The 22557-nt window shown below is 40.9% G+C and overlaps 1 protein-coding gene across 1 annotated transcript in view; it reads left to right on the forward strand.

The window, feature by feature from the left end:
- Window positions 1-22557, forward strand: part of LOC104595812 (exocyst complex component SEC3A) — a 97119-nt gene that overhangs the window by 38810 nt on the left and 35752 nt on the right. Inside the window, exons 8-14 of the mRNA XM_010256716.3 lie at window positions 19072-19176; window positions 20160-20261; window positions 20354-20491; window positions 21134-21262; window positions 21362-21442; window positions 21535-21609; window positions 22360-22533. Coding sequence (XP_010255018.1) covers window positions 19072-19176; window positions 20160-20261; window positions 20354-20491; window positions 21134-21262; window positions 21362-21442; window positions 21535-21609; window positions 22360-22533 — 804 coding nt within the window. The remainder of the gene's footprint in view (window positions 1-19071; window positions 19177-20159; window positions 20262-20353; window positions 20492-21133; window positions 21263-21361; window positions 21443-21534; window positions 21610-22359; window positions 22534-22557) is intronic.

Genomic DNA, 22557 nt, shown 5'->3' on the forward strand with positions numbered 1-22557 from the left:
TGCGGCCCCCTGGTTTCCGAACTGTTGTTCGCCGAAAGACTCCGGCAGATCTAGTCGGCGGCCGCTAGTGGCTGTCACCCCTTCTATGTTCCTCTCTTTGCTAGAAAGGAATAATCCATCAGACGCCGCAGCTCCCTGACTTTGTCCTTGATCTCACGTACTTCTGAGCTGGTCTCCATGAGCTGGTGCTCGAGTTCGTGGACCCTGGATGGCAGCTGCTCCAGATCACCCATGACGCCTTGCTCTGATACCAAGTTGTTATGGGCCCGGGCGTAGGATCTCGTCACGGGTCGGTCCACGGGGAGAACCTCTAGTTTCCCCTTGCCCCTCCCTTTGCGTGCTGACCCTATCGTGGCGACCTAAGGGGTGATTTGTCCAAGAGATCACCCCAACTCTCTTTACTCTTCTCTTTGACTGAAATTTTGGATGCCTTTATTCAATAATAGTGGCTCCTTAAATAGGAGATTACAAGAGTCCTGCTCCTAGGGAGACTCCTTGCTGAATAGGGAGACCTCCAACTCTATCTTAATAAGATAAGACTGATAAGATAAGACTGATAAGATAAGATAAGTCTCTCTTAATCCTAATCTAATAAGATAAGATAATCTCTCTTAATTCTAATCTAATAAGATAAGTCTCTCTTAATCCTAATCTAATAAGATAAGATAATCTAATCTACTAACTTAATAAGATAAGAATAACAAGATAGTCTAATCTAATCTACTGAATGGATAAGACCGTTGCTGTCGAATTGGATAGGATGAGAACACCGGATCATTGCTGCTGCTGCTCCCAATACGCATCCACATCATACTATGCTTTGCACCGGACCTAGCCACCATACTTCATTTCTTACTTCTCCAAGTGACTAGGTTTCCTCCCACAAAGGTGCAATATCCATTGGTGGATTTCTTGTCATCTACTGACCCTCCCAATCAACATTTGTATACATTTCCACCTTTAAATGCCCATGCTTCTAGAATAACAAACCAACCCCTGGAAACTTCTTAAGATACCTAAGAATTCTCTTTGCAGCCTTTATGTGGGTGGTCTTAAGGGCATGCATGAAATGAAGGACACCCACAACATGCACAATGTTGGGTCTGGGTTATAGACAGATATAGAAGTCTTTCCACAAGTCTCTGAAATTGCTTCACATCTTTTATGGTCTCTCCATGATAGTCAGTTAGTGACCTGTCGCCCAACCTGTTATTTGGACCAATGGGAGAATCAACTGGCTTTACTTCCATCTTACTTGTGTCCTGTAGTAGATCTAGGATGTATTTCCTTTGAGAAACGAATATCCCTTTTTGTGAGTCGACAACTTTAATTTCAAGGAAATACCTCAAGGGATCTAGATGATCAATATGAGTGGCTAAGAACTTCTTTAGCTTTTGAATTTCACTTGTCCAATCTCTAGTGACTGCTATGTCATCAACATACACTATCAAGGCTACAATTTTACCTCCCCACCTTCACAAATAGTGTATAAAACTGATCTGTTGTATAGTTAGATGGAACCTACTGAACCAACCCTTTGGTGATTGTTTTAGGCCATACAAGGATTTCTTTAGTTTGCACACTTTCTGCTCACTGCCTTTAGCACAGAAACCAGGGGATTGAACCATATACACCTCTACTTTTAGATTACCATTCAAAAAGGCATTCTTGATATCTAGTTGATGATCTTAGTGAAAATTAGTTACCAATGAGAGGACTCTAATGGAGTTCATCTTGGGCACTGGGGCAAATATCTCTGCACAATCCACTCCGTACACTTGCGTGAATCCCTTTGCTACCAACTGGGCTTATACCTTTCCATTATGCCATCAGCCCTATGTTTCACTATAAATACCCAGTTGCATCTATCCATTCATGTACCAACAAGGCCTTTGCCACATTCTTAGGGATAGGAACACTGTTAATAGAAGAAAGAAACGCACGAAAAGAAGGTGAGATGTTTTCATAGGAAACAAAATGGGAAATGAGATGCTTGTGGTATAGGACCTAACACCCTTTCTTTTAGCAATAGGAATGTCAAGGTCATCAACAACATAAGTATCTATATCAATGGGGTTAGGCATATCAATAGGAACAATGGTACCTGACTGAGAAGGATTTTCCCCCGAAGAATCTAATGATACTGGTGGTATAATTTCAAGTTGCTCTTGGCTCTTGAACTCGGCTAACCCTTATAACGGTGAAGGAAAACATGGAATGGAGGAGGATCAGGAAGAAGAGGAAGCTGAACTTGAACACACTTGTCCTCAACTTTGCTCTCCCCTTAAGGAGAAACAAGAAAAATGGCTCAGTATCAAAGGACACGTCCTTAGATACATAGTACTTATTGGAGATAGGGTCAAAACATTGGTAACTCTTTTGAGAAGAAGGGTAACCTAGGAAAACATAGGGAATGGTGTGATGGTTGAGTTTACCATGAGAGGGAGATAGGTTGTGAACAAAATAATGATAACAAAACACGCACATAGGGACAAAAAAACAAGGGGGCCTTGGGAAACAGGAGTTGATGTGAGGCCTTGTACTCCAACAACTGAGATGGCATATGGTTAATGAGATATGCACCAAGTAAAACAACATCTATCCAGAAATGTTTGGAAACATTCATACATAGTAACAACCCACATGCAGCTCCAAGGAGATGGCAGTTTTTTCTTTCTGCAATGCCATTTTATTGGGGTGTTTTAGCACAAGAAATGTGGTGAAGGGATCCACATGAGGCAAAAAACTTCGTGAAGTCACAGCGGAAATACTCTTTGGCATTGTGAGGCTGGCATATTTGAATTTTCAATTTGAAACTGGGTAAATATCATACATTGGAAGTGCTTCACAATTTTTGGAACTTCATCTAAAGACTGCATTGGATGCATCCATACATATTTGGAATGGTCGTTAATAAGCATGATAAGGTATTGATAATGATAACCACTCTTGGAAGGTAAAGTAACAAGGCCCCAAATATTAGAATAAACAATACGAAAAGGAAATTCAGCTTTATTATTTTTTAAAGGAAAAGGATTTCTACAATGTTTGCTCAATTGACAAATTTGACACTTCAATTTAGACATGGATAATGATACACAATTTTGGAAACAAAATTTTCAATAACTCAAAAGACATGGCCAAGAGGACTGTGCCATAATAGACTTCACTCTTGTTGGATTGACTCATAGACTTTGCGGTTGCAAGACTGGCTTTGTTCTCCAACACATAGAGACCATCAACCATACTACCTCTACCAGTCGTCTTCCCTGAGGTCAAATCCTATATCACACAAGAAGGGAAAAAGGTTATTGCGCAATTCAACAAATTGGTAATGCTACTAATGGAAACAAGTTTATAGGAAGTTTAGGAACATTCAATACATTAGATGGAGTAAGGCTAAAGGGGAGAGAGATGGTTCCTTGATCAGCTATGAAGGAGAATGAGCCATCAACTAGTCTCACCTTATCCCTTCTAGAGAATAGGTTATAAGACTGAAATAAATTGGACTTACCCATCATGTGATTTGAGGCTGAAGTATGAGAAGATACATGGAAGGTTGTGGCAGAGTTACCTGATGTAGACGTAGAAAAAGTTGAGGGAATAGTGCCAGAATCCATCTGACGAGGTGCTCTACCATACAATTCTAGATGGTCACAAAATGAATTGATGATGTCTTGGGATCAGAACTAGAAGAATGTTCTTGATTCATAGTGGAGCCTGAAGTTTGATTCTCCTAAGAGGCCATATTTGTTGAGTTGTACTTCTGACTCTGCTGACTTGTCTTCTTATTCTATTTTGATGCTGATTTCTTACTTAGTTCCTAAGCCCACTTGGACTTCCCAACAAGTGTCTCTAGTGTGTTTGGACCACTGACAATGAGTGCACCAGAGTTTATCATTGTCATCCACCTTCTTCTGGAAATTACCGTTCTAAGAAGAACTTCCACTGTTTGCATTTGTACCTCCCCTAGCTTCCAAAGCAACTGGCTCTCCTTAGAACTATTCATCACATTTCTAGTAGTCAACTACTAGGAACAGTATACTGCTAGTAGTCGACTACTAGCAACAGAGTACATTATTTCAACAGTATATACCTCTTGGACTGAAGGGAGATCTTTGCTTTTCAAAATCCGCTCCCTGATAGACTCATTCATAGGATTCAGCTCCAAAAGGAAAGCAAAAACTCATTAAGAAACTAAAGACTTTAGGCCTTGGCGCCCTCATCACATTTCCAGTCTATATTCTAATAATGATCCAACTCTTTTCAGATAGAGGTCAAATCTGAATGGTATATTTAGAGACTCCCCAAACACCTTCACAGCATGTAATCACCACATTCATAGGTTATATCTTAGCACACGACCAAGAGAAGGGAATAGAAAACCAAGTTGTTCCTCTCAAACCAGTTGATGTAGGTATCCCTATATTTTGATCTGAAAAAAAAGCCAAAAAAAAGGTGGAATCCTTGATCAAAACTGTCTTTAGACTCAAGAATGCTGCTCTGATACCTTGTTTTCTTGGTAAAACTCAAAGGAAGAGAGGGAAGAAAGATAGAAGAGAGAAGAGAGGAAGAATGAAACAAGTGTTTGGGAGTCAAAAATTAGTGCTGGTGGCACCAACCATTCTATTTATAATAGGGCGACCCAACTAATAATAAAAATAAAGTATAATGACAAAGAAGCCCCTGTGGCTAAGTACAAGTACTGTTAACAATCACAAATGGGGAGCATCTCGCTCTTGGCTAAGATTACTTTCAGCCCAGACACCACCTTGAACCTGTAAAGAAGAAAATGAAGATGTCTCACTTGGTCCATTCTGGCTTGCAAAGAAAAGGTATCATTGGAAAAATCAAGCAGAGGGGCCTTCAGCCCATTGGAAACCACCTCAAAGTCCTCGATGAAACCCTCATCAGCAACCTTGTTACCTTGACTGTCATTCTGCTGTGACCTTCCATAACAATGAGAAAAAGAAGAGGTGACAAGGGAACTTAATTGTCTCAAACCTCTAGAGCAAGAGGTTATGTTTTTTTATCTTTTTTTTTTTTTCAGATTAGGACATCTATTATCTCTTCTTCAACAATTGATGCCTCTTAATCCTTTGTAAACCAACTCCATAACTGCCATCATCTAAATCTAATACCAATTGAACACACAAAAATAGGCTTCAGTCACAAATATTAACAAGTAAAAAGGCCATTACTCAATAGTTGTTCCATAATTGGGATTGGTGGACTGGATGCAGTCCTTACCCTTTTTTTTTTTCACCAAGTGGCCACTGTCAGATTTGAACCCACATTCTCACTCTTGACAGCCTGAGATTTTACCATTACACCAAGTCATGGCTCCCTAGTATTAACAAGCAAATAAAGAAGAGAAAATAGAAGAGGAAGCAAGAATGGCTTCTATACAACTGTTGGCTGTGGTAGACCTGAAATAAGAATAGAATAGGTTATTCTCTACAAGACCCATTGACAATCTTTTATAGACCTGAAATAGAAACTCCCAAGACAATCTTTTATAGACCTGAAATAAGAAACTCCCAACTCCTTTTACTAGGACAATATAACTCTTCAAGCTTCAAACAAAAAGAAAAAAGTATAAACTTTCTTTTCAAATTGGGACAATATAACTCTTCAATTCTACTAAATATAAGAAACCCAGAATTACTAAAAATAGTAATTAGGACAATTACTATAAATAGTAATCATGGGAATTACCATATATACGAGTGTGATCCACTCTCAATCTGTTAACTTTGACTTTGACCATTTCTTGCAGAACCAAAAAATCTGTCATCTTTTAGCATTTAGTTGGGGAAATTCAACATGTTGGATGTAGAGAACACTGATGTGGGCCCCACAGCTACGGTCCCACTGTGTTCGTAGGGTAGAAGGTGTTCTAGTCTTCCTAGGGTTAGCTATTGGTCATTTAGTTGTTTCAGTTATTTATTTCAGTCTTATTTTTGCTCTATTTGTTATGTAAAGACTAAGGGCAGATCTGTCCTTTCCATGTAATGAGCATAACCTATAAATATTAATTAAAGTGGTGGCAGCAGAACATTAAGCTTCTGCTCCTCCTTTTCAACTCTTGTGTTCTACTGCTTCTCCTCCCTCTTCCTCCTCTTTTCTCTTACCTTTCTTCTTATTTTCGAACCTGAAATCCCTTAGGGTTCAAGACTGATAACAGTCCTGAACTTCTACTTGGTATCAGAGCTAGGGTTTCTCATGTGAGTCTAGTCCAGCCGACCACATGAGAACCATCTAAGGCTGGAAGCTGAGAAAGTAGAGTTCGTTGACTGGTTCTTGGAGATCTCCAGAGGATTAGCAGTTGTTTGAAGAATTGCCACAGTTGCAGCGAGTTGGTGATCAGAGAAGGCTAGGGTTCGGGTAACCTTGGAAGGCAGCGAACAACATCCTATTGTATGTTTTTTATTTTCTGAGAGAAGTACTATCAGAGAAGATGGGTTGAACCTATCTAGCAAGGGCGGCCGAACCACTCTAGGGTTTTATCTTTCTATTCTCTAGGGTTTTGTCTTGATCCTGCGGCAAACCCTAGTACTGGACTGAACCTTGTGATCTAATACTGCGGCAAACCCTAATAGTTCTCTCCTCAACATTGATCAGTTTTAGGGTTTCATATTAACCCTACTACAAGCCTTATCCGTACGGTACTGTCTGGAGTGTATGACTGAGAATTTGCTTTTAGGACTGATTAAAACCCCAATTTGGCTTCAGCATATCAGATTGTTCTTCAAACTGTTTTTCAGTTTTCTTTTGGGGTTTCAAACTCTTCTAAGGGGGTGAAAACAGTTCGGACTGTTGTTGTTGTGTGTGGTTATTGATTTCAGATCAGTTTTATACCTGTTTCATGTACATCTACTGTGAGTACAAATTGGTTCTATACTGATTTTGTGATTGTGGTTGATAGTCCAAGTGCTGTTTTTGACTATAGTAACCCTAATTTTGAGACTTCTGGTTCTTGACCGAAATGGAGTTTAAGAATCAGGCAGAAGGCAGTTTTGGGAACAGCAGTTATGGTGGTGGTTCTGAGACGGGTTTTCAGATTACAACCGTAAGGTTTGATGGATCAAACTATTTGGAATGGACCCAATCAGCCATGATGGCTATTGGGGGATGGGGCAAAGTAGGGTATCTCTTGGGAGATGTGGCAGAACCTTCCAAGGGAGACCCTATGTATACCAAGTGGGTCCAAGAAAACTACTTGGTTATGACATGGCTGTGTAATTCTATGCAGCCTCATATCAGCCGAAATTACTTATGGGCAAAGACAACCAAGGAGATATGGGATGTGATGAAAGAAACTTACTCCCAACCCTTTAATGTTGCCAGAGCATATGAATTGAAATGTGAGGTGAATACCCTTAAACAAGGAGAGAAACCGGTGTCGGTCTACTTCTCTACCTTGAAGTCCCTGTGGCATGAAATTGATCACTTAGAGACTCTTGAGTGGGAGAGTCCCAAAGATGCTCAGACTCATAGAAAGCACATCGAGACAAACAAAGTGTTTGAGTTTCTGGCAGGACTGAATTCAGAATATGATATTGTGAGGCAGCAGATTTTGACCAGAGATAGTGTGACCCTCTCTCAGGCATACTCCTTAGTGCACAGTGAAGAGACCAGGAGGAGAGTCATGATGCAACCTCAGCTACTTACACCTTCCTTGGTAGTTGTCAAACCCAAAACAGGGGGTGATTTAGAGAGGGATAGAAAGAAGGAAGATAAAAGGGATGTGGTGTGTGAGCATTGCAAGAAACCTAAACACACAAAAGAAACATGTTGGAAGCTGCATCCACATTTGGTCCCGGCAAAGTTGAGAAATAAAAAGGGTAATGCTCATGTGGCTATGACTACTGATTCAGCATCCTCATCTGGCACAAGAGGCACACCATTAGAGACCTTAGCTTTTGTTTGGGCTGCTCTAATACAGTTGGAAAAGGAAGTTGGTAGTTGGGCTCAGTCACCGCAGTCATCATCAACCCCTGCCACATCGGCCTTTGCACACTCAGGTACTCGAGCCTCAACCTACCATGCCTCCGCTCCAGGTACTACTGAACCCTGTTGGGTAATAGATTCAGGTGCATCCGACCATATGACTAGCTTGCCCGTTTTGTTTACTACTTATAACTTATCTTCTGGTAGGGATAAAGTATCTATAGCTGATGGCTCTCTTGTCCCTATTTCTGGCAAGGGTGACATCAAACTGTCGGATACTATCTCCTTGTCTTCTGTCTTGCATGTTCCTAAACTTGATACTAACCTCCTTTCCGTTAGTAGTATTACCAAACATATGAACTGCTCAGTAACTTTCTTCCCTGACCGATGTGTTTTTCAGGACTTGGAGACGAAGGTGATTGGGACTGGCCGTGAGACAAATGGGATCTATCTGCTTAGGGAGAGTTCTCGTCGGGAAGAGTCAATGGATAAGAAGTTACTTGTTTCTTAGGTTGTGAGTCCGGTTATGCTTTGGCATAACCGATTGGGTCATTTGTCTTTTCAGTCCTTAAAGAGTCTATTTCCTACTTTGTTTGAGTCTGTTGAGTCATCTCAGTTGAAATGTGAAAGTTGTGAGTTTGCCAAACATTGTAGAAACTCTTATTCATTGAGTAATAAAAGGAGTAATAGTTCTTTTGATATTGTGCATACTGATGTTTGGGGGCCATATCACATTCCTTCTATCGGTGGGTACAGATATTTTTTGTTATTTGTTGATGACCACACCCGGTTTTCTTGGGTTTATCTTATGCATTCACGAGATGAGGTGCCTGCCCTGACCCAAAACTTCCACCAAATGATCCTAACCCAGTTTGATGCCAGGATCAAAGTTCTTAGATCTGATAATGCAAAGGAATACTTTGCTAAGCCATTGGCATCGTACCTCCTTAATCATGGGGTTATCCACCAGAGCACTTGCCCTCATACACCTCAGCAGAATGGGGTTGCAGAAAGGAAGAATAGGCACATCTTGGAGGTGGCTAGAAATATTATGTTTACCTCCAATGTCCCTATTCGCTTCTGGGGTGATGCTATCCTTACGGCGGTATATCTTATTAATCGGGTTCCTTCCCGGGTTCTTGATATGGAACCTCCTTTTTCCCTTTTATACTCCAATGAGGAGTTGTTTACTATTCCCCTCAAAACATTTGGTTGTACCTGTTTTGTTCAGCTTCTCGGTCCCCATCACTCCAAGTTCGAACCCAAGGCCTCCAAATGCATCTTTCTTGGTTATGCACAAACTCAAAAGGGCTATTTCTGCTATGATCTTGTCTCAGGGAAGAAGTTTGTATCCATGGATGTCACTTTCTTTGAGGAGACACCCTACTATTCTCGGGTCTCTCCTCAGGGGGAGGGTAGTGAGCGTGGAGATTTGGGTCCTTTTCTTCAGGGGGAGTGCAGTAAGGGCAGGGTTAATACTTTTGGGGCTGTTCCCTTACCTATTCCAATGGGTGATGAGGGCTGCAGTAGCGAGGGTGGTCAGGGGGATCAGTAGTTGAGAGTCTATCACAGGCGAAGTAGGCAGGTTGATCCCGGTCATCAGCAGTCCCGGCCAGCTCCAACCTCTTCTGCGGCTCCAAGTCCAGATATTACAGTCCCAGGGCCCACAGAGACTCCTTCCATTGTTGCTACCTCACCCCCTACAGATGACCTTGACCTTCCCATTGCCATCCGTAAAGGAAAACGGCATTGCACCACATCTACAGCCCACTGCATCTCCCAGTTTTTGTCCTATGATCGCCTATCTCCCTCCTACAGGTCCTATCTCACTTCCGTTGCTAATGTCCCTATTCCAAGAATAGTGCAAGAAGCCCTATCAGTCCCGGAGTGGAGAGGTGCAATGCAAGTTGTGCCCTGTTGAAAAATAATACCTGGGAGCTAGTTGACTTGCCCAAAGGAAAGAAACCAGTTGGATGCAGATGGGTGTTTACTGTGAAGCACAATGCGGATGGTTCCATTGAGAGGTACAAAGCTCGGCTAGTTGCAAAAGGGTTCACTCAGACTTATGGTATAGATTACTTGGAGACATTCGCCCCGGTAGCCAAGATGACCACCATTCGGGTTCTATTATCTCTTGCAGCAAGCTACACTTGGCCTTTGTAGAGAACACTGATGTGGGCCCCACTGCAGTGGTCCCCACTGTGTTCGTAGGACAGCATGTGTAGTTATTTGTTCCAGTTATAGTAGTGTTAGTTTGAGTCAGTTTGTTAATTCAGTTGTTATTTATTTCAGCTTTTATTTACTTTATTTATTATGTAAGTACTAAGGGCAGATGTGTCCTTTCCATTATGTACTAAACATAACCTATAAATAATAAGAAAGTGGCGGCGGCAGATCAGTCAGAATCTGTCCCTCCTTTCAACCACTTGTGTTCTCCTGTTTCTCTTCTATTCTCTCACCTTTCTCTCACTTTTCTTCTGTTTTGTAAACCTAAAACCTATTAGGATTCAGTCAGTCTTGGATCTTCTACTTGGTATCAGAGCCTATCTAGGGCTTCTCATGTGTGTCTAGTCCAGCCGACCACATGAAGACTAGCTAGGGCTGGAAGCATTGAAGAAGTATTCGGTGGCTGAATCTTGGAGATTACCAGGAGAGGTTCGCAGCAGTTGAAGACTTGCCGCGGCTTGCAGAGAGTTGGTAATCAGGAAGAAGCAGCGAAGGTTAGGGTTCAGGTAACCCTAGAAGATAGTAAACCGAGGTACACAAGTAAGTTTTTTTTTATTGAGTTTCAGAGACTGCAATCAGTCGAGATAGGTTGGACCTATCTAGAAGTAGGGGCCGAATTGTGTTCAAGTTTGTTTCTAGGGTTTGACTTGCCGAACTGTGTTTAAGTCTGTTTCTAGGGTTTGACTGTTGGGCCGAACCCCTTCCCTCTCAGAGGTGATTGGTTTTAGGGTTTCATATTGCCCTACGACAAGTCCCACTTGTGCGGACTGCTTGGAGAGTGCAGTTGAGCACTTATTTCAGACCCACAGTTGAAACTAATTTTGCTCTCGCAGCAGTGGGCCCCACAGTAGTGATTTCAGAAAATAGCATCTCAGATTGACAGGCTGCCTGGTACTGTGCATGCCGATTGATTTCAGATCAGATTTGAGTTGATTCCTTGCCTATACTGTGATAGGCGATTGATTTCAGATCAGATTTGGGTTGGTTTCAGATCAGATTTGTGTTGGTTTCGGATCAGTTTTCAGACTTGCTTGTTTGACTCTGTTTTCTGGTATAGTGACTCTAACAGTTTGTAGCCATTGAATCTTGATCAAAGATGGAGTTTAAGGGTTAGGGAGAAAGTAGTTTTGGAAACCACAGTTATGGTAGTGTATCTGAAACCGGGTTTCAGATTACAACTATGAGATTTGATGGGTCAAATTATTTGGAGTGGGCTCAATCAGCCATGATGGCTATTGGAGGAAGGGGAAATTTGGGTTACCTCTTGGGAGATGTGAAAGAACCTTCCAAGGAGGACCCAACATACACCAAGTGGGTTCAAGAGAACTATTTGGTTATGGCGTGGCTGTGTAATTCTATGCAGCCACATATCAGCCGAAATTACTTGTGGGCAAAGACAGCCAAAGAGATATGGGATGTTGTGAAAGAAACCTATTCCCAACCCCTTAATGTTGCCAGAGCCTATGAACTGAAGTGTGAGGTGAATAGCCTTAAACAAGGAGAGAAGCCAGTTTCTGTCTACTTCTCTACCTTGAAATCCTCGTGGCATGAGATTGACCATCTAGAGACCCTTGAGTGGGAGAGTCCCAAATATGCACAGACTCACAGAAAGCAAGTCGAGACGAATAGGGTATTTGAGTTTCTGGCTGGTTTGAATTCAGAATATAACATTGTGCGACAACAGATATTGACAAGGGATAGTGTGACCCTTTCTCAAGCATACTCCCTGGTGTATAGTGAAGAGACCAGGAGGAAAGTCATGATGCAACCTCAGCCCTCTTTCCCAGCCTTGACAGCTATTAAACCTAAGCCAGGGGGTGACTCAGAAAGGGACCGGAAGAAGGAAGATAAACGGGATCTGGTATATGAACATTGCAAGAAACCCAAGCACACAAAAGATACTTGTTGGAAGCTACATCCTCACTTGGTCCAGCAAAGCTAAGAAATAAGAAGGGTAATGCTCATGTGGCCGTGAACACTGATTCAACATCCTCATCAGGCACATCCCTAGAGACTTTAGCTGCTGTTCGGGCTGCCCTCATACAGTTGGAAAAGGAAGTTGGGAGTTCATCTCAGCTATCTCAGTCACCATCAGCTCCTGCCACATTTGCATTTGCACATTCAGGTACTCGAGCCTCAGCTTACCATGCTTCAGCTCTAGGTAATACTAACCACTGCTGGGTAATAGATTCAGGTGCATCTGACCATATGACTAGCTTGCCATCTTTGTTCACTTCTTATCACCTGCCCTCTGGCCGAGATAGAGTATCCATTGTTGATGGCTCCCATGTTCCCATTTCGGGCAAGGGGGACATCAAGCTATCGGATACTATCTCTTTATCTTCTGTCTTGCATGTTCCTAAGCTTGATACTAACTTGCTTTCAGTTAGTAGTATTACTAAACACATGAACTGTTCAGTAACCTTTTTTCCCTGACCGATGTGTTTTTCCGGATTTGGAGACGAGGAAGGTGATTGGGACTGGCTGTGAGACGAACGGGATCTATCTGCTTGGAGAGAGTTCTCGTCGGGAGGAGTTAGTGGATAAGAAGTCTTTTGTTTCCCAGTCTGTGAGTTCGATTATGCTTTGGCATAACCGATTAGGTCATTTGTCTTTTAAGTCTTTGAAGAGTCTGTTTCCTGCTTTATTTGAGTCTGTTGAGTTATCAAAGTTGAGGTGTGAGAGTTGTGAGTTTGCCAAACATTGTAGAACCTCTTATTCTTTAAGTAATAAAAGGAGTAATTCCTCTTTTGATATTGTGCATACTGATGTTTGGGGGCCATATCATATCTCTTCTATGGGTGGGTACATATATTTTCTACTGTTTGTTGATGACCATACACGTTTTTCTTGGGTCTATCTTATGCGTTCTCGGGATGAGGTTCCTGCTTTGACCCAAAACTTCCATCAGATGGTTCTCACTCAGTTTGGGACCAAAATCAAAGTCCTTAGATCTGATAATGCAAAGGAATACTTTGCTCAGTCATTGATCTCCTACCTTCTTAGCCATGGAGTTATTCACCAGAGCACTTGCCCTTATACACCACAGCAGAACGATGTTGCCGAAAGGAAGAATATTTATATCTTGGAGGTGGCTAGAAGCATTATGTTTACCTCCAATGTACCTATTCGCTTCTGGGGTGATGCTATCCTCACGGCAGTTTATCTCATTAATCGAGTTCCTTCCCGGGTTCTTGATATGAGAACCCCCTTTTCCCTTCTATACCCAGACGAGGAGTTGTTCATTGTTCCCCTTAAAACCTTTGGTTGTACCTGTTTCGTTCAGCTTCTCGGGCCTCATCATTCCAAGTTTGAACCTAAGGCCTCTAAATGCATTTTCCTTGGTTATGCACAAACTCAAAAGGGTTATTGTTGCTATGATCCGGTTTTAGGGAAACGGTTTGTCTCCATGGATGTCACCTTCTTTGAGGAGACACCCTATTATCCTAGGGTTTCTCCTTAGGGGGAGAGCAGTGAGAGTGGGGCTGTTTTGAGTTTTTTTCCTCAGGGGTAGAGCAGTGAGAGTGGAAGTGGGGCTGGTAGAAGTGGGGCTGTTCCTTTACCTATTCCACTGGATAATGAAGGCTGTAGTGGTGAGGGTGGTCAGAGGGAGCCGGAGTTGAGAGTCTATCACAGGCGATGCAGGTAGGTTGATCCTAGTCATCGGCAATCCCGGCCAGCTCTAGTTCCTTCCGCGGCTCCAGATCCAGAGCCTACTGAGATACCTCTCACTGTTGCCACTTCCCCTCTTGTGGATGACCTTGATCTCCCTATTGCCATTCGCAAAGGGAAACGACATTGCACCACTTGTACAACTCACAGCATCACAGTTCTTATCCTATGTTCGTTTATCTCCATCTTACCGGTCCTATCTCACTTCCATTGCCGATGTCCCTATTCCAAGAACAGTGCAAGAAGCCTTATCAGTTCCAAAATGGAAAGATGCAATGCAAGTCGAAATGGATGCCCTGTTGAAGAATAATACTTGGGCACTGGTTGACCCACCAAAAGGAAAGAAACCGGTGGGATGCAGATGGGTGTTCACTGTGAAGCATAATGCTGATGGCTCTATTGAAAGGTACAAAGCCCGGCTGGTTGCAAAGGGGTTCACTCAGACTTATGGTATAGACTACTTGGAGACCTTTGCCCCAGTAGCCAAGATGACCACCATCCGAGTTCTGTTATCCCTTGCAGCAAATCATTCTTGGCCCCTGTTTCAGATGGATGTTAAAAATGCCTTTCTGAATGGAGACTTACAGGAAGAGGTTTACATGCAGTTGCCTCCAGGATTCTGTGATACAGAGACAGGTAAGAAGGTTTGCCGACTGAACAAGGCATTGTATGGTTTGAAGCAGTCACCTAGAGCCTGGTTTGATAGGTTCAGATTATCCCTTGGAAAGTTTGGTTATGTACAGGCCCAGTCAGATCATACACTATTCATCAAGAGGGTAGAGTCCTCTCTGACACTACTTGCAGTATATGTTGATGATATTGTGGTGACAGGAAATGACAGTCATGAGATTGAGTCCCTCAAACAGCTCCTTCATCAAGAGAAAATATGTTGCTAGATCCAAGCAGGGTGGAGTCTTGGTGCACTATGGTACTTTTTGGGTATTGAGGTTGCTAGATCCAAGCAGGGTGGAGTCTTGGTGCACTACTGTACTTTTTGGGTATTGAGGTTGCTAGATCCAAGCAGGGGATTTTTATCTCTCAGAGAAAATATGTTCTAGATCTGTTGGCGAAAACTGGAAAATTGGGTGTTAAGCCGATTGATACACCCATCGAACAAAATCACAAGATTAGTGCAGAGGGCGAGGAGCCTCTTGAAGACAAAGTTATGTTCCAACGGTTGGTTGGAAAACTCCTATATCTCTGCCTCACTCGGCCGGATATCAGCTATGCAGTTAGTGTTGTTAGCCAGTACATGCACTCCCCTAGAACTTCTCATCTTCTTGCGGCAGAGAGAATATTAGCATACTTGAAGAGATGCCCGGGTAGAGGTATACTGCTCAAGAACAATAATTACATGAGGGTGGAAGTCTATACAGATGCCGATTGGGCTGGGAGTGTTGATGACAGAAGGTCTACCTCTGGATATTGTGCCTTTGTGGGAGGTAACCTTGTCTCTTGGAGGAGTAAGAAGTAGAGTGTTGTTTCCCGCTCCAGTGCTGAAGCGGAATACAGGTCAATGGCTAATGGAGTGGCTGAAATCTTGTGGCTGAGGTCACTACTTGAAGAGTTGGGTATTGACTATGAAAAGCCCTTAATGCTGTATTGTGATAATCAGGCAGCTATTAATATAGCCCACAACCCAGTGCAGCATGACAGAACTAAACATATCGAAGTTGATCGACATTTTGTGTGAGAAAGGGTCACATCACAAGAAGTGTGTCTTCCGTACATCACATCTAATATGTAGCTTGTGGATATCCTCACCAAGGCTGTACCAAGGAAGAAGTTAGAGACAGACCTATCCAAGTTGGGAATGATAGATATCTACTCCCAACTTGAGGGGGAGTGTAGAGAACACTGATGTGGGCCCCACTGCAGTGGTCCCCACTGTGTTCGTAGGACAGCATGTGTAGTTATTTGTTCCAGTTATAGTAGTGTCAGTTTGATTCAGTTTGTTAATTTAGTTGTTATTTATTTCAGCTTTTATTTACTTTATTTATTATGTAAGTACTAAGGGCAAATGTGTCCTTTCCATTATGTACTAAACATAACCTATAAATAATAAGAAAGTGGCGGCGACAAATCAGTCAGAATCTGTCCATCCTTTCAACCACTTGTGTTCTCATTTTTCTCTTCTATTCTCTCACCTTTCTCTCACTTTTCTTCTGTTTTGCAAACCTAAAACCTATTAGGATTCAAGACTGATTATAGTCTTGATCTTCTACTGCCTTTGTACCAAATGGATGTTAAAAATGCCTTCCTGAATGGGGACTTGCAGGAAGAGTTTTACATGCAGTTGCCTCCTGGATTCTATGATACAGAGGCAGGTAAGAAGGTCTGCCGGCTCAATAAGGCATTGTATGGTTTGAGGCAGTCACCTAGAGCTTGGTTCGACAGATTCAGACTAGCCCTTGGGAAGTTCGGTTATGTACAGGCCCAGTCAGATCATACACTGTTCATCAAGAGGGTGGAGTCATCACTGACACTACTTGCAGTATATGTTGATGATATTGTAGTGACAGGAAATGACAACCATGAGATTGAGTCCCTCAAACAGCTCCTTCATCATGAGTTTGAGGTGAAAGATTTGGGTACACTACGGTATTTTTTGGGTATTGAGGTTGCTAGATCTAAACAGGGGATCTTTGTCTCTCAGAGGAAATATGTTCTAGATCTGTTGGCTGAAACTGGAAAGCTGGGTGTCAAACCTGCAGATACACCCATTGAACAGAACCACAGGATTAGTGTAGAGAGTGGGGAGCTGCTTGAAGACAAAGTTATGTTCCAGCGGTTAGTGGGGAAGCTCCTATATCTATGCCTCACTCGGCCAGATATCAGTTATGCAGTTAGTGTTGTCAGTCAGTACATGCATTCTCCTAGAACCACGCACCTTCTAGCAGCAGAATGAATACTAGCATACTTGAAGAGATGCCCGGGTAGAGGTATACTGTTCAAGAACAATGACCACATGAAGGTGGAAGTCTATACGGATGTCGATTGGGCTGGGAGTGTTGATGACAGAAGGTCTACCTCTGGATATTGTGCTCTTGTGGGAGGTAACCTGGTCTCTTGGAGGAGTAAGAAACAGAGTGTTGTCTCCCAATCTAGTGCTGAAGCTGAGTACAGGTCAATGGCTAACAGAGTGGCTGAAATTCTTTGGCTGAGATCACTACTTGAGGAGTTGGGTATTGAGTATGAGAAGCCCCTGATGCTGTATTGTGATAATCAAGCGGCTATTAATATATCACTATCCAAGTTGGGAATGATAAACATTTATTCCCAACTTGAGGGGGAGTGTAGAGAACACTGATGTGGGCCCCACAGCTACGGTCCCACTGTGTTCGTAGGGTAGAAGGTGTTCTAGTCTTCCTAGGGTTAACTATTGGTCATTTAGTTGTTTCAGTTGTTATTTAATTCAGTCTTATTTTTGCTCTATTTGTTATGTAAAGACTAAGGGCAGATCTGTCCTTTCCATGTAATGAGCATAACCTATAAATATTAATTAAAGTGGCGGCGGCAGAACATTAAGCTTCTGCTCCTCCTTTTCAACTCTTGTGTTCTACTGCTTCTCCTCCCTCTTCCTCCTCTTTTCTCTTACCTTTCTTCTTATTTTCGAACCTGAAATCCCTTAGGGTTCAAGACTGATAACAGTCCTGAACTTCTACTTTGGATTGAGCTGAAAATATACAGTATTTTAGTACTATAAGAGTACTTTAATGCCACCAATTTTCAGCCAAATTGACCAAGGTTTGACTGGTTAATTAGTTGCTTCTTTTTCTCCAATGATGCATTTTGCAGGTGTACCATGTGACCCCTTCTCTCCAATTTCTTTCTTTGGGACTTGCTGAAAACCTTCTTGTAACCACTTGCCTTAAAATTTCATATAAACTGTTTGGGATTTGTACTCCAATCTGTTTAGGAAATTTCAGTGGCACCTGTATTCTCCCAAATCTGGTCTTGGTACCTTGATCCATGACCAACATTTTCAGCCTTACCCTTGTAGAGCCTTAAACTTGCACTCCCCACCCTGTTGTTCTTCACCACTTGTTATGTGGCCTATGATATGATTCTTTTTTATTTTTTTGTTCTTTTTATCAGCAGTAAGAGTTACTCTAGTAGCATTATTTCTTAAGAACAATTCTTTTTTGTTTATGACCTCATCACCATCACGTTGGCAATTGGACTTAACTATTGACAATCCTATTAATTTATTTAGGTCCCATTGGCATTGGGAATTCTATTAGATCTGATATCCTCTCTTTCTTCAATATTTACAGCTGATGTTCTTCCTAGGTTATTCATGAGTTGGGTGGAAGAAGATTCTCAGGTGAATGAGGGCCCTTGATTGTTACAATATTTTATCAGGGAGGGGAGATCTGTGTTTGCTAGAGGGAACATGTTGTTCTGATGGATCCACCACAGATCGGCTAACTCCCTAGTTGACAGTTTGGCTTAGTACATCACAGATAGCTTTTCTGGAGTTCTGCTTCTACCCAGCTGGGCTAACTTTTCTTGAGACGAGGAACAAGGGTTGAGTTTATACAATTGTGGATTTCTTGGCTGAATTAGCTGTGGGGATTGACTCTTCGACTAGGGAGGCTTGCCATATATATGCATTTTCTCTTTTCCCTTTTGATTATTAATAAAGTTCTTGTTTGTTGTCTCCAATAAAACAGAAAACATTGCATTTTACTAGTGCTGGTCTGACCTGTAATCCTGGTTCTGGTTCATTTGATCACTGCACTAAATGTCTAAAATTCTTTCCAAAGTGGGAGATGGTAAAAAATCTCATGTTTTTTATAGTAGCAAAATACACCTGCAATAAATCTGAAAATAGATAAAGGAAGAAAGAAAGGAGAAGAAGTTCAGTAGAAGCTTTAGGAAGAAGAGAAGAGAAGAGAAGAGGAAGAGAATAGTTCAATCCCCTCTCTCTGTCTATCTTATTTTATTTAATATGTGCTGAAACAAAATTATGTGAAATTACAAGAGTGTCCTTAGTTGGGCAGCAGACTTAAAACATAAAAGAAAATAAGTATTAAGGTGCATAAAGCAGGCCCACTATAGCAGATATAACAGCAGAAACAAAGCTACTGAAATAAATAAGAAACTAAGGCCTATTTGGCTCAATCTCTCTGCATTTATTTATTTATTTTTTATGTTCAAGTCCTTCAGGTGATTTCTGTAGTTTGGATATTTAACTGGTATTACATTCAAGTGCAGGTTTTGCAAGGTTTAGAATCAGCAATGATTTGTGTAGATGATATGGACGAGTGGCTAGGAATTTTTAATGTAAAACTCAGACACATGAGAGAGGACATTGAATCGGTATGGCCATCTTTTATGCTTAAAATTTGAATGTCAAGTAGTTTTCTGGAAAAAAAAGTAGGAACTGGTGCATGATCTATAAGGTTGGAATATCATTGTGCCATTTGGGAAGAAATATACATGTTTCTGCTGCTATATTTTAAGATTCTTTTTACATTTTTCATATGCGAAGATGTACTTTTAATATTTTAATGATAATCATTTACTGCTTTTATGATTTATCTGTAAGGACTTTTTTTTCTTTGTTTAGTGAAAGAGAAACCATGCGTTCCAGTTTGTACTTATAGGATGGGGATAAACTTGCCACAACTTGTTTACTTTGCCCTGTTTTCCCCTTAAATGGAAAACCAATTTCTTATCTTCTCTTTTCCGGTTTTCCTATTGCCTGTTCTCTTACTAATGTAAGCTTAATGTTCTTATCAATTGATTTATCTGAATTGTCATTGAATCTGTTGAAAGCCTCTTCATTAAGTGTCCATTCCAGAATCCAGATAATCACACAGTTTCATATGGTTTTCATGCTTCATTTCAGTAGAAAACCAGCAACAGGAAAGGGAAATAATCAAAGAAAAAGAAGGGAGAAATAAAAAGGAGAAATCCGAATAAGAGAGAGGAGAAGAAGAATGGAAGAAAGGGGGAAGGAGATGAGCAGTTCGATCTAATCTCATTCCCTCTCCTAATTAACTTTTATTAATTCTAGTCAACTTGAAGTAATTGCAAGAATGCCTTAAGAGGGCGGCTGCTGAGGAAAAGAAATACAATTGTTAACAGGCCCATATGTGTGAGGCCCATTAACCTAAAATAAGAAATAAAAAAAATGCTGCCTTCTATGACCCATCTGGCCCACCATTGTTACAATTTCAATTAGTACTTTCACTCTTTGGTTTACATAATTAGAATGAATATTGCATACCTTTTACCCATATACTGTGCTTTTTCTTAGATTTAAATCTTACCTGGATTTCTTTGGTTCTGATATTCAGATAGAAAATCGTAATAATAAGTTAGAGATGCATTCTGTGAATAACAAGGCCCTTGTAGAGGAGCTTGATAAGCTTGTTGAAAGGCTGCGTGTTCCCTCTGAGGTATATGGTGGTGTATCACTTGCATTTGAAGTATTAATAACTGGCTTGAATTTGGTTTTGCAGATTCTCTAACTCCATTCTCTTGATTTCAGTATGCAGCCTCTCTAACAAGTGGTTCATTTGATGAATCACGCATGCTTCAGAATATTGAAGCATGCGAATGGTTAACGAGTGCTTTACGTGGTCTGGAAGTTCCAAATTTGGATCCTTGCTATGCAGACATGCGAGCTGTATGTTCTCTGCCTTCTTTTCTTGTTTTGATTTACTTATCCGTTTTTGTAATGAATGAAAAATATTATTGGTATCCTGTGCACAAAAAAAGATATACCCTGAGCATAAAGACAATTTTCTATACACTAACACCCACAAGTTTTGGAACTAACCCAAGGCCTTCTCAAGGAAGTTTTCTTGATGATCCATCTCAATCTTCCTTGAAAGGTTCCTTGATGCACATAAATATGCGATCATATGTTTTTGTTTGTTTTCTCCCACTTTTAAATTGGGAATTGTTTTATTACATTTGGCAGAGCCTTTCTTAGTTCTTAAAGATTTCTTGACAACTTAGGTTGCTGATTATGGTCTTGGGTTCATTTATGGACATGAATGATCTTGTTTATTTAATCAGTAACAGGTCAAAGATATTTTATGTGCTTATATTCTCTCCCTTTTTAAATCAGGAATTGTTTTGCGTCTTGATGTTCAGTTTCTATTCATGAATTGGTGGATATTCTCCTGATGTTGAAAAATCTCAGAAAGTTTTTTTGTAGGACCTTTGGTTGAATTTCAAAGAATTTCTAGAAAAATCTCAGAAAATTGGCACAAGCTTCTCAAGATAATCTTTTCCGTTTAATATGTAAGTGAAATTTACACAGGTTAAAGAGAAGCGTATAGAGCTTGAAAAATTAAAAACTACTTTTGTTCGGAGAGCATCTGAATTCTTGAGGAACTACTTTTCTAGCCTGGTGGATTTTATGATAAGTGATAAAAGTTACTTTTCTCAGGTATCTCAACTACATGCTATACTATTTGTGATTAGCATCAAACTTATTCTGATTGATGTACTTAACTTTTCTTGTCTTAAATCTTAATGATATGCACAGCGAGGACAATTAAAGAGGCCTGATCATGCAGACCTGCGGTACAAATGCAGGACATATGCACGCCTTCTGCAACACTTAAAGGTTTCAAATCAATCTGAAATTGAACCAGTACTAATTGTTCTATTACCTTTCATTCTTTCTTTCTCAACCATTTCTTCCTGCACTAATTCCAGAGTCTCGACAAGAATTGTTTGGGTCCATTGCGGAAAGCTTATTGTAGTTCTCTTAACTTGCTGCTTCGTCGAGAGGTCAGGACACAATATACATTTGCTAATTATCTTATATCTACTTTCTTTTTTATTCTTTTGGAAATGGTAATGTATCATAAATGAGAGGAAGAAAGAGATCACAAGACTGAAGGTCTCCCTGTACGGTGGGAGGCTGTACAGACGGGCCCATGGATCAAATCCTAGAAAAAAGAAGAATAAGAACCAACAATAAAAGCTCCTCAGTTACACCCTAACATATTATGATCAGAAAAGAAAAACTGAATAGATATATGTCTAAATGTATTATCAACTTTGGAAGCATGTTTTACCAGAAAAAACTCTGAAAACATGTCAAATTTGTTGTGGTTGCATGTGTGTGACTCTTGTCATGGTTGATTTGTGATGCCTTCTGTTTGCCTTGAATGGAACTTGGTATGTCTAGTTGTTTGGGTTTTCTTTTTCATTGCTAGCAACAAAGAGATATGTTCCATTGCTAGATTATGAGGAATGCTAGTAAACAAAATGTTTATTCAACTCTTCAATACCCTGACATTTAGACAAGGTGGAAACCCATGCTTGGTTTTGTTTTGAACTGTTTCTTTTCATGGTTTCCACCATGTCTGTAGTGTGAAGTAGCAAAGAGACAGAGTGCATAAACTCATTCTTTACTACAACTCTTCTATTGATATAATTGTCTTGAATGAAGGGAACCTAGTATTGATGCATCTTGTGTTTTGGGGAATAAAGTAAATCTTATTAAAAAGTTTGAATTTTTTTAATCATTTGCAGGCCCGTGAATTTGCTAATGAGCTTCGTGCTGGCACAAAAGCATCAAGAAATCCCACTGTCTGGCTTGAAGCTTCCTCTGGTTCCAGTCAAACTGTGAATAATGCAGACACTTCCAATGTATCTGATGCATATGCAAAGATGCTTACTATTTTCATCCCCCTCCTTGTTGATGAGGTTATAACCCAATTTCTCTATTTT

This window comes from Nelumbo nucifera, chromosome 5 (genome assembly GCF_055504915.1).
Source record: "Nelumbo nucifera cultivar China Antique chromosome 5, China Antique-T2T, whole genome shotgun sequence".
In the NCBI taxonomy this organism is placed as follows: Eukaryota; Viridiplantae; Streptophyta; class Magnoliopsida; order Proteales; family Nelumbonaceae; genus Nelumbo; species Nelumbo nucifera.